Source organism: Salminus brasiliensis, chromosome 1 (assembly GCF_030463535.1).
Source record: "Salminus brasiliensis chromosome 1, fSalBra1.hap2, whole genome shotgun sequence".
Classification (NCBI taxonomy): Eukaryota; Metazoa; Chordata; class Actinopteri; order Characiformes; family Bryconidae; genus Salminus; species Salminus brasiliensis.
Window position 1 is genome coordinate 22,007,236 of NC_132878.1, and position 20,897 is coordinate 22,028,132.

At 41.0% G+C, this 20,897-nt stretch overlaps 1 protein-coding gene across 3 annotated transcripts; it reads left to right on the forward strand.

Annotated features, from left to right (window-relative positions):
* The first annotated feature begins 541 nt into the window (after positions 1-541).
* On the forward strand, positions 542-18,644 carry dtx2 (deltex 2, E3 ubiquitin ligase). Of its 3 annotated transcripts, XR_011979234.1 has the most exons (10): positions 542-1,691; positions 4,660-5,251; positions 8,252-8,310; positions 11,485-11,625; positions 12,814-12,881; positions 13,116-13,277; positions 14,458-14,619; positions 14,963-15,052; positions 15,707-18,246; positions 18,629-18,644. XR_011979234.1 is itself a non-coding variant. In XM_072674483.1 (9 exons), the coding sequence occupies exons 1-9, from the start codon at positions 1,373-1,375 to the stop codon at positions 15,965-15,967; spliced, it is 1,854 nt and encodes a 617-aa protein (XP_072530584.1). In that variant the 5' UTR covers positions 542-1,372; the 3' UTR covers positions 15,968-18,390. The 3 variants fall into 3 exon arrangements, 2 of the variants coding, with proteins under 2 accessions (XP_072530584.1, XP_072530594.1); XM_072674483.1 differs by lacking the exon at positions 18,629-18,644 and having other exon boundaries at positions 15,707-18,390; XM_072674493.1 differs by lacking the exons at positions 11,485-11,625; positions 18,629-18,644 and having other exon boundaries at positions 15,707-18,390.
* The last annotated feature ends 2,253 nt before the right edge of the window (positions 18,645-20,897 follow it).

The window sequence follows — 20,897 nt, forward strand, 5'->3', positions numbered from 1 at the left end:
GTAAGCAGAACTGACATTTAGAAAAAACAAAAACACTTTGCACCTTTTCCTTTACTTCGTCTTTTTAAGGAAATAGATTTAAAGAGCAAACACTCAATTCTGCCTTACCTCTGATCTAAACATAAAGTGTATATACATACATTATATATATATATATTTTTTTTTTAATGTGTAGTTAATAGAAGGTTTAGAACTAGATATTTGTTTTGGATAATAAATTGGTTTACTCAGCTATTTTAAATAAAATAAATATTTAAACATTTGGAAATTTGTTTTCGAAGTTAACTAGCACTACGAAACTGATGAAACACTTTACAAAATAAAAGTCCCAAGACTTGCTTTGAGAAGCAGAACATGTAAAATCGTAAAGTGCACTTATTGCTTAACAGTTATTTTTAATTATTTTGTAGGTCGTATCATCTTATGATTTATCTTATGATTTATTTAACAGTAATGCGAGGGGTGTTATGGACATATGTGCCCTTAAATGAACATATTACGTCAAGCTGTCTCTGACTACGACAGATCTGCAGTAACGCAATAACGTTAACTACTGTGCTTCAGTTGTTAAAAATAAACAAATGGTAACTTGTTTGGTCCATATAGCGCTAACAGTATTTACTGTAGGTTCAACTGAATTAATGAGGTTAAATCAAAAAGGTTTGGACCTTTTTCTTCGCCTTCGAGTTGTAGAGGGGACCCTGCGCTTGGCTGGTGGTTTCGGTTTCCGTCGGTTTGTTGTGTTTGTTCACTGAAGTCCACTCAGAAGCGACAGGGCGAGCAGCCGGATGGATGAGAGGGGTGTTTAGTGGAATAATTAAGACATTTTATAGAAATAGATCTTCGCAAAAACGTAATTTATCTTTATGCGTCCCGACAACGTTTGATTTGAACCGTTTATTAGCTGTTCGGCCTCCTGGAGCTTACAAAATAGCCTCCTCCGCCGCTCGCCGTAGTAACGAGACGTAAGCTAGTGCTAGCTAACTGGCTAACTGGCTAGCTACCTGCTCATCTATCAGCTGGCGGGCGGCGGAGGAGGAAGAAGAAGAAGATGCAGACTCGCTGCTTCGGCCTGACGACCAGTTTCTGTCTACATAGGTAACTGGACAAAACTGTAGCACACTTATCTTACCCCAGCTGTCTGTTTTAGTCAGCAGCCGAACGAACAAGCTCGGTTTTTAGCCGTTCAGTTCGTCGAACTTGCTGCCCAGTCAGCCCCATGGAGAGCGAATGAGTCTGGTGGACGAGTGTTAGCTAGCGCTAGCTAACCTAGCAGCTCCCATAGCAGCAGTTAATGTAGCTAGCTTGCTCCCGCTGGGATAAGCAACTGACACCGATCTGTGCGTTTTAAATACGTTGAGATACCGGCAGGATGGCCACAGCTTCTGGCTTTTCCTCTGGCGTGAACGGCTCCAGGAACGGACCGTCCTTCTCCTCTTCATCCACGTCCTCTGGTATACCCGGCCAGGCGCAGCCCATGGTGGTGGTGTGGGAATGGCAGGACGACCTGGGCTACTGGCGGCCTTACAGCGGTCAGGTGAGCTGCTACATCGAGCAATGCCTTCAGCAGCAGCGGGGAGCCAGAGCAGGTGGGCCCGCTGCCACTAGCATCTCCCTGGGTCAGTCTGACCCCAGCCTGGCCGCCTACATCATCGACATCCCCAGCTTGAAGCAGTTTCGACAAGACACTGGTAAGCCAAAAGTAAAGACAGGTTGAATATGTAGACTAATATTGTCATGTTTATTTAAACAGTACCTTTCAAACCTAGTACTGGAGACCCAATACTCCTAAACCTAAAGCATGATCCGAAGGCACCCTTAAATCATTGACTAACATTTACTTGGATTGGTATCATCCATCGCAGCGGAGTGTGAAGACTGATCTCAGGTAGGGTTAAAGGGTTTAATACACACCGACATTTAGAGCTCCAGGGTCTGGTTTAGCTCATTACTTAGCTACTTCTTTATTTTCTGCTACCCAGTGTGAGAGGACAGTTGTCAGCAGTCTTTCAAACAAGTTTGGCACTTGGGTGACCACACCGGAGAAAACTGCTCGACAAGTTGCATTCATTATAAGAAGACTGAGACTGAAACTGTCAGGTTTTATAGAGCTTTTCCCATGACCAGCAGAGATTTGCTGACTAACCCTGTTTACATATCTCTATTAGCTCTTTTCGTTTCCTGTGTGCTGTTGGCTTTCCAACTAAGATCAGTCATTTCACAAGAATGCACTTCATAAGACTCTTAAGATGGCAAGAGTGAGTTGCAAGTTTGTATTGTTTTGGGCACAGGCAGTATTAAGGCCGTAGGTGTAATTTAAATTGCTGATAAAAGTGGGCCCCCATGAACACTGAGGCTTTTTGCATTTGTGATAGACCTCTGACTACAGCTGGGTAATATGGCAGCAAATTTAATCACAATATGATCAAATATTATCATGATAACAGTATACTTTTCTAAGCATATTGAGGGTAGTGTTAGTGCTTAATGAACACTGATCAGCTACAGGTTTCATTACTAACAGTGTAATTAGACTGGTTTAATTAGATAAAGAGCAGCAGATGTTGAATAAAGATCACTGTGTTCAGTACAGGAGAGTATCTGAATAGTAGTTTTTAAGAATCTGTTGCTACTGATGTTTTTGGTCTGTGATCACATGTATCTTTAAGTATTTTTATCATATCGCCCAGCTCTACTTCTACTACAATTTCATATCATCTAGAGCCTTTATTTATAGATATGGTAGCCAACACATTCACAAAGGTACATTTAGTGGTATGTTCCTGAGATTCCTAACAATAATTAAAGAATTGTGATTGTTAACCAACATCACAGTAAGCTTTATTTACTTCATTAACCAAAATTTTTTAGTCTTTATTGAATTCAAGAATGTTAATTAATGCATTTTGTAATGTTAAACATTTAATGCACTAATAACAAAAAAAAAACTATTACCTGGCTGGTTTGCTGGTCACCTGATAAAATAACACTTCATACTTCAAAATAACAAATCATTGTACATGATCAGCCTCAACATCTGTCACGAAACTGAATATCATTACTAACCTATCACCAAGGCATTATTCGACTTTAGCTGTGACCTGACCTCTCTGCCTGCCTTACTTCTGTCTGAGCTACTACATGGGGGTTGTTTCGGTCACCTGACAAAATAACACACTGATGCTTTCAAATGAACAGTGAATGAAAACATATATGGCTTTGTTGAGTATTATTATTATTATTATTATTACTATAATTGTTGACTCTACACATTAGCAAGACTAAGATTTTCTTCATTGACTTACACTTTGTTTTGTTGTAAAGTAGCTCCTAATGCCCACCTTTATTTCTGGCTATCATCCTGACCGAGCACATCACCAAATTAGACTATTTGCCACACACACACACACACACACACACACACACACAATTTGTCACTAGTTCTGTATAATAGCTTATGAAATCATTCCTTGTCTCTTACTGAATCAGTTTGAGATGGGATTTTTGAGCACAGAGCTGTTGGATGGTGTATCTCACTCAGCCAACGTGCATATCTGGTTGATTGCTTTGGTGCGTCTTTCAACCACAGTCTCTCGCATGTTAGCTAAAACGGCAAAGCCAATCCTGTTAGAAATGTGGGTTAGGGAGGCTGGATGAGATCTGTTAACCGTTTGTCTACCAAATATGTTGCCTAAACACAGACAGACCGCTGTATTTTAGCTAACTTCGTACCTTTTTCAGTATTTTCAAATGATGCCTTTACTTCTACTCAGTTAAGCAAAGATTTGCAAAGAAACTGATCTGCGTTTAGTCAGATATTCAGTTTAGGTATTTACATGTAGTTACTACTCCTTTTAATATGTTAGTTACCCAGTCATCGGGATTGAATAGACCTTGTCAGTTTCCTTTCCGTTAAATGGGTGGGACTGGTTATTTAGTGCACCAGTGCAGTTCTCGTTTTACAGTTGTGTTTTTAGGGGGATTTGACACCTGCACACTCTGCAGACTAAACATGATAAGAGAGAGGAAAAATAATACCAGGAAATAGGTTTCAGATTCAGACAGGAAGTCTAGTGTATGTAGCAGATGTCATACATACTGTCATCTTTATCTAAGCAAACAAAAGGTTGGGTCACAAGTTTTAGTCTCTAGTCCGATCCTGGATTCCCACTGTTCTGCATACATGAATGTATGTAACACTCACATTCAATGTTATTTTAGCAGCCACATAGTTCAATTATCGATCTATCTTTCTGTCTAGTTCTTTGTGTAATGTTATTTGTTTTTGTTTGTACTGTGCGGGTCGACCTAGGGCAGATGGGTCCCTCGGACTGAGTCTTGGTTTCTCCCAAGGTTTCTTCCTCTTAGTAGGAGGAAGTTTTTCCTTGCCACTGTCGCTACCACCTCCATTGTGGTGCTTGCACATAAAAGGTGTGGACCTAGATCTCTGTAAAGAGCTTTGTGACATTTGTTGTGAAAGGTACTATTGATCAATAGTTGATTGATTTTTTTTTATTGAATTGAATTTGAATTGAATGTAGAAATCCTAAACTGATCAATACTACAAACATCAAATGTTTCATCTTTTTCTTTTTTGCCGGCTCAATAAGGTCAAGCATTAGATCACTGCGTAACAAATTTTAAACTTTATTTCGACAGGAAAGATACGCTCAGTGCGCCGAAGCCTATTCCCCCAGTCCTCGGCTCTGGGCAGTGGCGTCTTCTGGGAGTGGGCTAATGATGAGGGCAGCTGGACAGCTTACGAGACACGCACCTCCATCCTGCTGGAGCATAGCTACCAGGCTGGACAGGCCACAGCTGACTTGGGCCCGCACGGCTACAACTACATTGTGGACCTCACGGCCCTAGAGCAGGTCAACAAGACCTCCAGCTTCCGCCGGCACGTCCGCAGACAGGGCGGTGCCCCCTATCCACTTGCCTCGGGCTCGGTCATCCATACGGGTCCGGCCTGCACCTGTCAGCAGTGTCTAAGCCACAGTAGTACGGCCGGCCCCATGCCCAGCCGCTCCCGACACTCTTTCTCTGCCGGCCAGGTCAGCCGGCCCAGCCTTCAGACCCAGCATGGCAGAGCAGTTGGAGCCAGCCCATCCTCCGTATACTCACCCTATCCCAGGAGGCCTTTATCCATGGGGAACATGTCATGGGGAGGTCCCTGGAGCCCAGCTGCTACGTCCATGGCACAGCCGCCAGGACCACCACCATCCTTCTCATCTGCTGCAAATGGCTTGAGGTGAGGATTTAGTCAACTCTGACACTACGTCAGTTACTGTGTACATTCTGTGTTTCCACAGTGGCATTGGTCCGGACAGATAATGGTTTGAACATTATCTATGATGTTTAGATTTGACTGATATTTCAAACTGATATTTGGTTATATGTTTATTGCACTTCAGGCAGAAAAAAACTTTTTATTAACATCTTGGACCTAGTCTATTATGATAATAGTCAAACCCCAAAAAGGGGAACTCCTGCCAAGCAGAAGTACATGTGATCAGTTGTTTGAATGCTGACCAATTGATTAAACAAGTAGAATAAGGCGTCCTGATGGTTGTTTAGAATAAAAAAAAAATACATCTAAACCACCCCTTTACGGAAATGGTTTGACACCCTTGGACTATATGAAACCTTTTTTATTATTTTATTTATTTTTTATTCCAATCTGGACATGACCTAGTCCATGCTACTCTCAGCCTAGACTTCAAAGAGCTCTTTTTTAGTACATTTCTCAGTGACCAGTGCTTATTTGTGTTGTTTTGTATTTTTAAACAGGTAATTGGCATTCTACAGCATTTTAATTGTCTGGCCGAGGTGTGATTGGAGCTGGAACAGAATAAAAATGAGCAGTGGCTGAGGACTGGATTAAAAAGTCTTACTTTAGCCAGGCTATTCTTTTGTTCTCTTCCAGCTTCCAGCACTTGAACCAGGTACTTCAGTTATTTATGACATGGGTTTAGTTATGCTGGAGTGCTGGAATTGATCTAAAGTATGGGAAACACTAACATGTAGTATTCAGTAATGTAGAAAGCTTATTGACTGCACAGGGCAGTATCATTTGCTTTGGTTTTGGTCTGGAAAGCCTACACTTCTTGTTGTTTCAGATCAGTTGGATTTGAGTCCATGTGACAATGACGTTTGATGTGCTGAATTCTCTTTGTTCAACTTCTTGCTTTTAACTTGTTTGTCAGAGGACATGTGTCCGTGGATTTTTGTTGCTCCTAAGTGTAATTGTGGAAGTTCCCCTGTGGAGAACAGTTAAAATGCACATGATGAGGAAACTAGCTTTTTGTGACTGACATGTCCATGCTTTTAGGTTTTAGCACATCCTGCATTCATTTCCTCTTGTTTTACCCCACTGAAATGTGTTTGAGTTGTAATTTTGTAGTAATCATATCTAGTTGTAAGAGAAAAAAGGAGAAAAAGGGGAAATTGCACTGTGCCTTGCAACAGTGTAATCCATCATTGATGAAATGAAAGCAAAATGAACTAATGTGTGGTATTACAAAGGATAAATAAGAAATCCCGTACTCTGGCATTGTATAGACTCATGCCCATGCTCTAACAGGAGTAAATCAATGAAACTGGTTCTTTGCTTCCTCCCACTGTTACAGTTATCCACTTCGTTCTCCACCAGACCATGTGATATGTGTAGTAGAGCTGATGATTTCTGTTCAGTTCCTGCCAGTAACAGAGGTCTGGAACAGAGGCCAGGTTCAGGAAACGTGGAGGAAAGCAGGGCAGCATCCATTGTTTTGGTGGGGAAAGGGAAACCCCTGATTTGCGCAGCCATTGTTTGTCTTCCTTGAAGCAGGTTAAGCTGATAACCAGGGAGAATCTGTTTTTAGAACTAGCTATTTCAGACCATCACAAAATCATCACTCAGCCTAGAGGAAGCCCCCTTGTCTTTTAGAGGCTCACAAACTAAAAACATCAAGCTTTCAAAATACAGACACAAATAAACACTGGGCTGTCACATTTTTCTTAAGGGTCTAGATCAGACAAAAGACACACACCCTGAGTTTTAGTACTGAGTTTTATCATGCACTTGTCCACTTACCCTCTCCATTTGCCCTCTGAGCAGTGTCCAACATGAGCTTACTTTAATTCTATTGTTGAAGAGAGGTTAAAGTGGTATAAACACTTGTGCCGTAGCTCAGCAGTTACTCTGCAGTGGCTGGGCTGGGCTGGGCTGTCTGATACTTGGTGGAGCTGTGGCTGAGCTAGCAGCAAAGACTAGCTTAACAAGTGGGCTACAGATCCAAAATCATTGAGAAGCTTTCATTTCAGCTTTCTGTGTATTCAACAGGTCGCTCTGCTAACAAAGCTAATTCTTCTAAAAAAAAAAACAACTACTCGTGGTTTAACATTTACAGTTGTTGTCATTTGATTTAACATTTTTATTGAAGGAAATTGTGCTTGTCAACTTAGTGTTTCACCCTGTGAGCAAACTGAACTTTGTATTTGATTATTTTTCTGTTTTATTATAACAGGTTGAGGTGATACAGAAGGCACGTAAATGTAGAACCAATTGCGCTACTTGTGCAACTTACAGCACCCTCCACCCCCTGTAATACTGTGTACCACGGAAATATTTTGAGATGGTATTACAGTATGAAAAAAGTGAATACTGCCCTTCTTGAAGGACAGCTTTTTCTTCTAGCTTTATACTTTTTCGTAGACAATAGTATGTTGGGTTGTCAGAAGCCACATAAACAGTGCTTATATAACATAAGATGTGTTTATATAACATCTTAATAATCTTATAATCCTAATAATAAGATGTTAATTGAACAGTTCCCTTACTTGTTTGCTACATTTATCTTAAATACATAACTAGGCAAATGTCAGACGCCATGTGTCTTGCTTGTTTGTCTGCATTTGGGATAAGGTGTACATTGTACAACTTGCATTTTTTGCTTCGCCATTCTTTAAAAAAAAATGACGATGACTATAGATGACGGACGTCTCGTGCTAGATCTGAAAGATGGTGCTGTTGGTATAAGTGTGTTGCCTACTCTTTATTCACCTCCCTCTGTAACATGATTAAATTATGATTACCCTATGGTTAACAGAGCATCTGCCAAGAGGCTTACATGTAAATTCATCCGAGACTCAAATAGCATTAAAACCTTTTGAAGAATTTCCATAGATATACCTGGACATAGTCTAACTTAGTTTTGTTGATATGAATTTAACACTGGCTTATGTTGACCTATGATTTTTCTTTTCACAGCATTCCAGCTATTCCGTTACAGTTGAACGGCTCCAGCAGCGTCAGCACAGCTTTGGCAGGTACGATACACCCACCGTTTCAAAACAGCTTTTCCGTGAATGCCTTTGATTTTAGATCCTCTATCTGTGTACTTTGATGTATCATTTAAAAATGTATCAACCTCTAGCAGTGGAAAGGTTTCTTGTGAGTGTCAGTCAGTCAGTGAACCAGGCTAACCAGAATGATAGTACATTGTTCTGTGTACTAGGTTTGTTTCAGATATTGTGATTAAAAAGAAAAGAAAAGTCAATTGAGTTCCCTTCATCTTGAATGGCTGTTACACTACATAATCATAAATTCTCAACCCATATCTTTTAACTCATATGTAGCATGTGTCTTTGGGTTCTAGGTAACATTGTGATGACATACTAAGACAGTAGTGTGGCTGTCCTCATCATCTGAGCCTTTTACTGTGTATGTACAGGTGATTTCAGATACATGTGTACATAGCTGTGTGTATGTTTTGGCCAGTGTGATTTCACCACCAGGTTGATTCTAATATCAACGGTCTTGACAAAGCGGTTGTGGGATGGAGCCTATGGGATGTTAAGATATCTGCAGCTCATCTAGCAGAAAGCTGAAGCTGCATCTTCACCAGGAAGGCAGGAGTGCGGTGATAGACAGATTTAGGACAATGAGCCATTTGCAACGCTCTGTGACAAACTAGGAGGGAGACTTAGACTCTTCAGTTGAGAACTCAAAAAGTGAAGTCAGGCTTGCTAAAGCGTCTTTCACACATGCATTTTTAGCCTTTAGTTGAGTGCGAAAAGGGTTGAGTGTGAATGCAGCTTAGAGATTAAATTAGAGATGAACGTGACACAAATTTACAGTACCTTCATGAGGCCTAGTACAATTTTTGGGAAATTACAGGGAGGATGTTACAGCTTTTGTTCTCACAGTTTTATTTGTCTTTGTTTTTGTGCATTATTTGGTCAAAATCTGTCCTGCGTACATGTATGGCTGCTTCTGGGCAAAGGCAGCAGTAGCAACGCATAAATATTCTGCAATATTGGCATGTAGGAACATGTGAATCCCGGTAAAGTACCCTTAACGCAAAGTACCCAGCAATGAAAGGGGCTTACGTGTCATCAGTGAGGGTGAAGTTTGGTTAATTATGGAGATTATGCAATAATGTTAATGTGGATTTTTCTGGTCAAGGATTTGTGCACTTTACTGAAAATATTTTTGCAAGATTCTTGCAGACCGATTGCAGTGCACTAACAATGCCAAATTCTGGGGAAAATATGGATTCTGTTTTTGTTGCACCATAAAAGGAGAAATTACTTGTTGCACAGAAGACGGCAAGACCCAAAATATATGGGGGTTTCTCATCTAGAAGTAGCAAAATGCAGCATAATAAGAGATGTATTTCAACATAAATATCATTTCAACTCATGGTGATAGTGGGCAATGGAGCAAGTCCAAATATGGAAACTAACCTGCAATAGCATTCCCTTTTGAATTCACATCCAGACACATGTATTTACTTGTTGTTTTTCAACAAAAGCTGCCACTTTTAAAAACCACTACAGTCTTAGAATGATTCTACCCCTTCATGAGAAGCGTCTTTAGTACTTAATACCTTTTTGCTGTTATGACCTGACACCAGCTTCTGGCAGCGGTCCTGAGGAATCTTAGCCAATTCCTCATGGACAGTGGCCTCCAGTTAAATAATACTCATGGATTTGTGAGCTGGAATGCCACCTTCAATCCCACCAAAGATTTTCCACTGTGGTTGAGTGTGACGACCACTCAAGAATCCTCCAGGACGACTTCTGAAACCTAACCTTGGTGAACATTGGGGTATGCTTGGGATCATTGACCTGTTGGAAAGTTAAATGATTCTCAAGCTTCAGGTTCCTCACAGAAGGCCTGACTTAGGACCTAGGATTCACTGATCTTTGATTGAATCCATTTTGCTCTGCACACACTGCAGGTTTCCAGTGCCAGAGGAAGCTAATCAGTGCCACAGCATCACCGAGCCACCACCATGCTTCACTGTAGACAGGATGTTCTTTTCAGTGTATGCTTCATTTTTCCTCCTCCAGACATACTGCTAACAGTAGGCCTGAAAAGGTCCCGTTTTGTTTTAACGCTTCACAGAACAGAATCCCAACTTCTGTGGCTTATTTATATGTTTATATTGGTGCAGATTGGACCAATTGACTGTTCTTCAACTTTTGGGTCAGTAGAGGTGTATGGGCATGGGTACCTTCAGCACTAAATACTTTGAAAATTTTACTTTGAACTTTCAAACTATGCTTCCAGCTGTATCCATAGGATAATTCACTGCCTGTGCTCTCATTTTGTATCCATTTCCTTGTTTGTTCAAGGCAGTCATCACCTCTCTGAACTTTTTGGACAACATAATTTTGTGATGCATAGCCAGATACTAGCTTATGGCAGCGTTCCTAGAGAATTATAGCACAATTCTCATGGACAGTGGACGCCAGTGCAATAATATTCAAGGGGTTGCATGCTGGAATGCCTTTTTCAATCCCACCAAAGATTTTCTTTTGGGTTCGAGTGTGACGACCACTCCAGAATACTTCAGGACTTCTTCTGAAAACAAGCCTCGGTTGACTTTGAGTTATGCTTGGGATTATTGTCCTTTTGGAAACTCCAGTGACACCCAGGCTTCTGCTTCCTCACAGAAGGCCTGACGTGTCCTTCTAGGATTCTACTGAACAGCCTGTTTAATTCTGTAAGGTACAAAGAGGCCTTGTGAGAGGTTTGGAAAGTGGTTTTGTAAAAAAAATATTTTGGTTTATTTTGGTCAATAAACCCCCACAAATATTTAGTGGATCTCAAATAAAGGGAAAACAATACCTCATATAACAGTATCATGTTGCTAGCATTTGCAATACTGAGATATGTAATAACACTGGCTAACCTGTAACCAAACCAAGGGCAATCAAATGTGTTTTAATATATCACAATCAGGGTGTGCTTTTAACTAGCAACCAACTAGTTGTAAGAAACACGAGGACAAGTCTTCTGAGACTGGCACTAGATTGAAGCCCCGCCTCCAACTCGCGCTTTCATCAGAGCATGCCCCCCTCACTTGTGGTTGGCACTTTTTTGGCTCATCACTCTTCCTCTCCTCCACTCCTCCTCTTCCTCCCCTCCCTTCCCTTTACCTTCCCTCCTTCCCCGCATGTCGTCTGCCTGGGCCTCCGGGGCTGGCTGTCCAGGCATGGCTTCCATTTTGATGTCAGCAGCAGGACTGGGAGTTCGCTTCATGACCGCCCCTTCCTCTCCCCAACGCGCCTCCGGCAGGCCCAGCAAAGCCCAAGCCAGCTCCGTTAGGAGGGCAAAGAGACAGCCCAGGACAGGTAGCTAAAGCCGTGCCAAAACCCAACTCAAACCCACTCCCCCCACGCCAACTGTCCCTGCTGCCCTCCCCTCTCCCTCCCTCCTCAAAACAATTCTGCTACTTGCTCTAAATGCTGCTTTCGTTTTTTGCACATTTCAGAGTTTATTGGTTGCAGGATTTGTGCAAGTTTTATTTACCTTCAAATTTGCAACTTTTTTTTATGTGCTATTTTGTTTTGTTTGTGCGTTGGGTTGCTGGCTTGTACCATCACGATCACTTCACTTCAGTTTCATTGCACATTATGCTTGCATCATCGCTGTTACCCCATCCTTTGCTTGCGTCATTGTGAATTCTTGTCTGTCTGTGCTTTCCACGCGTGGTCACACGTATGTCGCTTAAATGTCTTATTTGTGGGACTAAACATGTTGGAATGTGCCTTCGTTTTTATTTATAAACGCTATTCTAGCACACTTGACTTATTGACTAAAGCCGTTTAGCAAAGGGGCCGAGCTGATGAGGTTCAGACAAGACTGACACTTACAAGCAATCCTAACCTGCTACTTTTAATGTAAGCTAACCCAAATAATCTGTCAAACACATTTCAGTCTCTTAACACAGTCTCTGTGGTGGTTGTTGACAGTATTCCAACTGACCCCAGAAATTGTGTTGGCGATAGTGAAGCCGATTAGGGCCCCAAGGGTCCTGAATCAGAGCTTATTATGTATCAAGTCCTTGCTATAGCTTGACTAATACTCTGGGAAAGTGATACCAGACAATTGTCAGTAGTAATCACATTTTCTTTGGAGCCAGTTATGTGTGCAGAAACCAGAGCTGGCGCAATTAGAAACCCAGCAACAATTGGCAGTGAGCAGGCGAAGCACTTTCCCAGCGTACAGCTTGCTGAACTGCTTTACTGTCTCCACTAATTTTGCCTAGTCAGTGGCATAGCTCTGTTTTTTACACAGGGAACTAGTGCTGTTCATGCACGATAAGGTTTTTGTTTTTCTTTACTTTTTAGCTCTCTTGTATAAACGTTATTGCTTACTTCCGTATTCTTGTTTTGTCTTAACATCTCAAAGGAATAATGATTAGATATAAAGATGACCTGACCCAGATATAGGGCAGTGTCTTGAGAGTATTCTTTGGCCTGGTGTGGGCATATTTGGGTTTTGGTGGAGGCCTCAAGATATTTTCGTTGTGTCCTCAGCCGCCGTGCAGAAACCTGAAGAGGTCATTAAGAAATACATGGAGGAAGTGCCTGTTGTCCCCGATGAGGTATGCAATACGGCCCTTATCTGACTAATGACCATTTCATTTACACTCACGTTTTATAGCATCTGGTCAAGTATTAATAGAAAAGTTTTCTCTGCCAGCAAGATTGACTTTTCCCCATCACTGTTATTGTGCAGTTCTTTGATTTCTCTAAAATTATCGCGTGAACTTGATCTTCCTGTCAAGCGCTTGTATAAGGAAAAATATGACAAAACCTATCCTAAACTGTCATTTCAGGACTGCATCATTTGTATGGAGCGCCTGTCGTGTCCCTCTGGCTATGACAGCCCAGCAGAGGGCAGCCAGTCCCTGCAGCCCAGCACAGTGGGCAAGTTCACCAAATGTGGACACACGTTGCACATGCTCTGCATGCTCGCCATGTACAACAACGGCAACAAGGTACTGTCCTTTTAGGGCAAAATCTGGGATTGTGCCTCTACAATCTCTTTTGTAGTGTTAGCAGGACATTTAGGAAGACTGATGTGTTTTAATGTCATTTATAAATATAAATTACAATAAGTCAGATTTTTTTTGGATATGTTTGTCATTGTTTTAGAAGTACAGCACCTTTTCTGTCTGGATCACCCCTCTTAAGTGACAAGTATTCACACAGTTGGCAGAATTGTGGCCGTAACGTGATTGTTGCTGCCTGGTTTGAGCATTTCAGTAACTGCTGATCATCTGGAATTTTCAGAATGACAGTATCTAGAGTTTACTCAGAAATAAATAAAAAGCGCCCAGTGAGTGGCAGTTCTGTGGACAGAAACACCTTGTTGATGAGAGAGGTCGATAGAGAATAGCCAGACTAGTTCAAGCTGAAAGAAAAGTTATGGTAACTCATAACCATGCTGTACAATTGTGGTGAGCGAAAAAAACCAAAACAGCTTAGAATGCACAAACGTCAAACCTTGAGGTAGATGTACTACGGTGCCTTGTAAAAGTATGCACATGTATGGATTTTTTCCCTATTTTGTTGCATTACAACCTGGAATTAAAATGGATTTTTATTTTAGAAAAATATCCCAAAATCCATTTTAATTCAGGGTTGTAAAGGCATGGAAAGAATGACACTTTTGCAAGGCACTGCACAACAGCAGAAGACCACTACAGGTTTCTCTTTGTCAGCCAAGAACAAAATTTGAATATTGTGGTTGAACGTTCGCTCGTTCGTGTCCACAATTTACTCTTCTTCTAGCAACTACTTCCAGCATGATAATGCACCATGTCACAAAGCAATAGTCATCTCAAACTGGTTTCATAAACATTAAAAATTAGTTCAGTATTCTTCAGTAGTATTCTTAAGTGTCCTTCCCATTTACCGGATATGATGCCAATAGAACACCTCTGGGATGTGGTAGAGCGAACAGTTGAAGTAAAAACTGTCTGTGGTGCCTAGAAATCACGCAACAAGTACTTGGAAGGGCTCACGAGTAATAAGAGCAAATCCCAGTTTAATAAATGTTCCTATATGTTTGTCAGTTGTTCTAAAGCTTATGAATTCTCAGTGAAGTGTGTTATTATGGTATGTCAAGATATTAATTAATTCCACATGCCATCTCTTGCATCTTTCAAATCAAAGGACGGCAGCCTTCAGTGCCCCTCTTGCAAGACAATCTACGGAGAAAAGACTGGAACGCAACCAAAGGGCAAGATGGAAATCTATAGCATCCCCCAGTCCCTCCCTGGCCACCCTGACTGTGGCACCATACAGATCATCTACAGTATCCCACCTGGAATACAGGTTTGAAGATAATCTAATAACTGTTTGTTCAGTTGATTAGGTTGTCTGCAGTATGGCAGTACAGTACATTGTAGATGTGATGCTGCCATTGGAACTATACGGCTAATTTCCTGAGAGACCCATCACTGACAGACATTTTATAGGTTGCTTATTTTTTCATTTATTGATTGATTGATTGGTTAATTGACATTATGGAATTAAGCATTGTCCATAAATCTTTTTCTTTCTTTTTTTTTTCTTCCGTATCTTCCATATCCGTATATGACTCATCCATGTAGTGAAAATCATGGCCTCAGATAGAGCGTATGTTCAAAAATGTCTGGTTTCTTTGTTCTCTTCTCAGGGTCCCGAGCACCCGAACCCTGGCCAGCCATACACCTGTCGAGGCTTTCCTCGCTTTGGCTTCCTACCTGACAACGACAAGGGCAGAAAGGTATGAGCTAGAGGAAAGATACTGTTAAAGTTTATTCCCTTTTGTGGGCCTACACTTCAGCTTTTCACGGTCATAACTATAAGACCATAACTATGAGGCACTGATTGAAATGCTGGATCAGAACAGTGTATTAGATTAAGCTTTTATTTGCTCAGGTCCAGTCAGCTAAAAGATGTGAATAAAGCTATATCTTCCACTCAAATCAAGACTCTCCTCCAAGGTCTACTGAGTTAATTAGCTAATCAGTTTCTTTCTTTAGCAAATTGCATTTGGAATTACAATGATTACAGGGGTGCAAGTTACCAGTACAGCGCAGCCTTTGAGAAATGATATAACGGACCAAAACCTTAGGCTAACGAAGATCCCCACTCTCTGTACATTCTTGCTGTTGTGAGAATTCGTGAGAGAAACTTGTATTTCTAAATCAGAACCGTACAGGAGAAGAAATAAACATTTGTAACCAAGTCATTCTAGACCATTTCTGTTGTTTCATTCATTATGAAATGTTTTTTGCACAGTGTGTTTTACAAAAAATGTCATAAGACAGCAGGGAGACCGTATTGTGCTGCTGTTTGTGCATTTGCTCTAGATTGTGCTCCTGGCTTGCCAATAAGGCGAGCGGGCACTGACCGTTTCCATGGTTACCGTCTGCAGGTGCTGGAGCTGCTGAAGGTGGCGTGGACGCGGCGGCTGATCTTCACTGTGGGCACGTCCAGCACCACGGGGGAGCCGGACACAGTGGTGTGGAATGAGATCCACCACAAGACGGAGATGATGTCCAATGTGTCAGGCCATGGTTACCCTGACCCCAACTACCTGGACAATGTGCTCTCCGAGCTAGCTGCACAAGGCGTGACCGAGGACTGCCTGAGGCGAGATACTGCAAGCCAGGCACCACCTGGTTCGGCCATGTGAGCTGGTCTAAGTGGCTGGACAATGCGGCAACAACCGTGAAATCTACGCAATCATTAACCAGACTTGACTTTAAAGTTATACTATGTAAGGCTAGAATAAGATTTTGAGCACTCAGAATGAGATTCTCTCTGACAGAACTGTATCTGTACTATCTGTGCAATGATTTAACATCAGTTTCTATAGAGTTTAGAAGTGTCTGTGTAGGTTGGATGTGTATAATATACAGAAACAGGGTTGTCATAGTGGTGCTCTTTCGTCAGTTGATGTGTAGAGTTCTTTTGGCAAAATGTGCATTATTGAATTAAGGTATTAAATCATTTTGTTTGAAATGTCCAATTAGAGAGGATAGATCATAGTCTTTGTTGTGTAATAGCACAAATGTTAGCATGCTGGAAATGTCATTGTTTTTCCCCAACCTACCAAGGTTACTGAATGGGATCTGACGTGCGTCTGTAGTTCATGCGCTTCATAGAACAGGAGATGCTATGCCAAAAATATGCCAAACTTTCGCTTAACCAGCTTAAAACACATACAAATCCTCGTTTGGCTGAGACAAATCAGAGTAGTTTAGAACACAGTATAACTTGCTTTATAAAAACTGACACTTTGCATAGCTGATTGATGGGAGCACCCATTTTGAGTAACCAGAACTACAATATATGGTATCATTCATTCAACTTTGCAAGAATTTCAATGAAAGAATGCATTTGTAAGCAGAGCATAGACAAACCAACTACCCTCCATTTATTCTGGTAACCTGAACATTTCTAAGTGCTCAAAATCTTAACTATGTCTTACTTGGTACATCTCTTTAGGGTGACAAAAAAAGGACCTTTCCTAATGTGGTATACAGTACGAAGTTGTAGTCTTTGTGAAAGTGTGAGTGTGGGTGATGTGCTGAAGGGGGGAATTTATCCAACTTCCATCCAACTTCCACGTTTTTTCCAACTCCAATACGGAAGAGATCTCCTTTTGGGAAAGGATGTGTTGCATTCCTCGTATCATTTACTGTTGTGAGAGGCAGCTATGGTTTGGGCTTCGACCATGCAATTTTTCGGTAGCACTTTAGCATTTGCGGTTCAGTTAATCGAAAAAGGGATTTTTGGATGTCACGTTCACCGGCAGAAATGGGACAAGAAGTATTTGGTCAGCAAAGTTGCCTCAATGAAGGATAGAATGACCTCTCTCTCTCTGTCCAATCCAGGCATGGCATGCGTTTTAATACACAAGTTACAATACATTCTGAAATTACTGCTTCCAATTCAAGTTAAGGATCTCTCTGCAATGGATCTTTCCAACGTGGCACCGATGTCAAGTGCCAACCTCCAGTACTAGGATTAATGATTCCTTCTAGAAGCCACATGGCATCACGAGAAAAAGATAATACAGTATACTCTGTAATTATTGCACATCAATGCAAATAGTTTTTACTAGGACTATATGAATTGTATTACAAATTAAAGGCACTGTTAAAAAATTGCAGCTATTTTAATTTATGAATTCTAAACTGCTTTTTACAGTTTATTATTTCTAGTGGTTTTCAGGTCGGTTTTTACTTGCTGCTAAAAAGTATTATAATTAAAAGCACAAGGGAAAGGTTTCTTTTGTTAGAACATCTGTGATATTTTATATTGCTCAACTGGTAGCTGTTTTTTTTGTTGTTGTTGTTTTGTTTTGTTTGATTTGTTTTGCCCTGGCAAAAGACTTAGAAAATCCATCAATACTCAATTGCGTATTGGTAAAGTGCAAACGTGTAATTCTTATCTATACAGAGCCTTCCATTTAAGCTGTACTGGAAAGTTTGAGACTCTTCGTCGGTCTTAAAATGTCATGTCGCTGCTGTCCAACAAGGTGCCACAGTGACAATCAGCATTGCTGGAGAGTCACAGCACATGCAGTCATACACAATTCTCACCTTGGCTTTCAATTCATCCATCTTACTGTCCATCTGTGACGTTTGGTTGGGTAATCAAATGTGTGTCTGTGTGTGTGTGTGTCTGTGTGTGTTTGTGTGTATGTACATATATATATGTACATACACACATACATAACATATCAGCAATAAACATGAAGTCCTGCAATATAAGGTAATCTGTTTTTGCTGTAGCTATACAGTGCCTACCTAACGAAGACTTGCTGTGCTCTCTTGGAGGGTTTTTGAAGGTCTGGATCAGGAAAGGCCCATTTGGTTTTTTTTATAGCCACCCCCTGGACACCAGCAGTAAAGAAAGTTGATAAGAGCTGCTCCAGCAAATGGGATGAGACGATGGTTTTGAGTGGTAAGTTGGCACACACACTGAATCCCCTGTGGGAAAGAAGGGCTGACTAAATGGATTAAAAAATGCCGTAAGATATACATACGATGTACAACTCAATCCACACCTCTGCAATTTGCCGTGCCTATTTTTTTCCTAATCATTCTGAATACATAATATTTTCTAATTCCTGATGATGTCTTATAGTTTGCATCTAATAAGTAAACAATAACCAGACCATTAAGCACTGTTACTGTGGAGGGCTAGTTCCTTTAATCCAGTAATATGGAGCCAGGTGGAACAGGCACTACGTCATTCGGTGTGTAGACACTGTAGCCCTAAAACGAATGTGGTGGCATCTTGTAGCACATGTCTTGTGGTTCATAAGATGTTTGTGTCTTTGCAGAGCATGTCTACCCACTCTGAACTCCAGCTGAGCGTTCTCACTGTGACTGCGGTGGGTTTTGGCTGCTTCAGTACAGGCAGTACAGGCACTTTTGTGTTTTAAGGGTGAGCTGCTTTCTCTAGTTCAGTGGTCCTCGTCTCCAGGCCTGGAACCACATCTCTGCAAAGCTTCAAAGATCCCCTGCTCCAACACTCCTAATTTAGCTTTTAAAGAGCTAGAGCTCATTTGCAGATGAGATAGTCAAAGAGTGTAGAACCATGTCTCTACAGCTGTGTTTCCCAGCCCAGTCTTCAGGGTCCCCCGGATGATCTATGTATTTGCTGTTGCTCAGCTTCCAGCACACCAGAGTTAGATGTGCTGGAAGCTGAGACAGAGGAAAGCTCTGGAGTGTTTGGAGGTTCCCCAGGGGGTTGGGTTGGGAAAATCTTGTTCTAGAGATTGCATCTTGTCCAGTAGCTTTCAGTCCTAGATGTGCAAACCCCCAGACACTCCTCAGACATCAGTCATGAGATAGGTTAGATGTGTTAGAGTAGAAAACCACTACAGTGAGGACCATTTCTAGCTAAGCGGTATAGGTAGTCACTTGGGAGCAAGAGGTCTATTTTAGTAATAAATCAAAAAAGTGTATATATATATATATATCCTTATGAATACAGTGAGCCAGACAAATCTAGAATATGGATTTAAAAAAAAAAAAGAATTGAAACATGCTTTGTAGTTTTATTTTTATTATTATTTTATATTTTATTATTATTGTTTTTATTTGTGTTTTAAATATTGTATTAAAAGATAAATTAACTCTTTCCATTCTCTCTTATAAAATAAGATTGAGATGGGTGGAGGCCACCAATTAGAATGCTGCTTAGGTCTCCAAATTACTCGGCCCAAGGTTTTGGGTTTGTTTTTAAAAACATTTCAGTAAAGAGGAGCTGCTTGGAGTAATTTTTGTGACCACTTTCACCATAAATATAGGAAGAATCTGGTCTTAGATCTGTCCTATTACTCCAAGCTGGTTTGTGTAAGCCAGTGCATAGCCCTATGTTACAGATGTGCTTAGTGTTAGAAGAAAGAAAAACACTCTCAAACACACTCTCAATTTCTTTATACATACAGACATAAAGGAGTCAGGTCCATTGGTGCTGCTTTTTCACTTGAGAATAGGATGCAGTTTGCTATCTCCTATCAAATACTCATTTGTCAGTTTCCACCATCTTCCTGCAGAGGGCAGTGGTGTCCTGCAAAATTTGCACTGGAAATTGTGGAGGAAACACTCTGAAATGGTATTGTAGAATGTAATTTTTTTTTCTCTTTCTCTCCAGGTGAGAAAACGCATGTTTTCTCAGCTGTAAACGCTGTCACAATCGTGATGATGTCTTGCAGCTAGTCGTTGCACTTACCTGTCTACATAAGCAGCATCCATGACAATTACAGAAAACGAGTGCACTTCATTTGCTTAGGCCTGTGTAATGATGTTTTACTCATGGAAGGATGTTTCTTTGGAGACACATGGTCTATCCTGCAGGAGCTGCACACCTTACAGTCTAGTTAGGTTTTCATTACAGGACAGTGAGGTCAAAGGCGTGTGAGCCATGTGTACTTTGGTCGTGATCATCCTCTGTTATTTAAAATAATAATAATAAAAAAATCAGACGTGGCCACTTTTGTTAGGTTCTAGAGCACATAGGGGTGCATAGCCTTCATAAGCACCTGCCCACCTGTTTTATGAGATATGGGTCCTGCTTTTCTATGAACAGGTTGGTGGGGAAACTATTGTTCAGATCTGTATAAGATGAATAACATTAACCATTAAATTGACTTGCAAGTTCTACATTTTAGTTGAGTTCTGTTTACAGGCCCCTTGTGTGGAAGTGATTTTTGGTATCTAGTCTGCAATGTGAGTCATTTTTACAGACTGCATCAGAAAAGATTCCAGTGTAAATGTAAGCTGTTGGCAAGGCCTGGTCAAAGTTGAAATGAAACCCTTTGGAAATGTTGTGGCAGGACCTGAAATGTGCAGTTCGTGTTTGAAGGCCTGCACATGTCACTGAGCATGGAGGAGTGGACAAAAAAAGTCCTCTACAATGTTGAGACTTTAATTAACTACAAAAAAGAGTTTTGTTGCTGTTAGTGCTGCTAAGGGACTGAATGAAAGGCGGGTGCAATCTATTTCTACACAGGAGGATTGGGTAATAAATATACCTTCTTGAAAAACGCATAAAATGTCTATGTGCAGGGTCCCTTATTACTGTAGGTTTTGGTGACCGATGAA

Excerpts from the sequence above, each read along its gene's own strand:
- dtx2 (XM_072674483.1), top strand. The coding sequence starts at position 1,373 with ATGGCCACAGCTTCTGGCTTTTCCTCTGGCGTGAACGGCTCCAGGAAC. Across the intron at positions 1,692-4,659 it reads GCAGTTTCGACAAGACACTG|GAAAGATACGCTCAGTGCGC; the intron begins GTAAGCCAAAAG and ends TTATTTCGACAG. Across the intron at positions 8,311-11,484 it reads CGTCAGCACAGCTTTGGCAG|GCATGGCTTCCATTTTGATG; the intron begins GTACGATACACC and ends CTGGCTGTCCAG.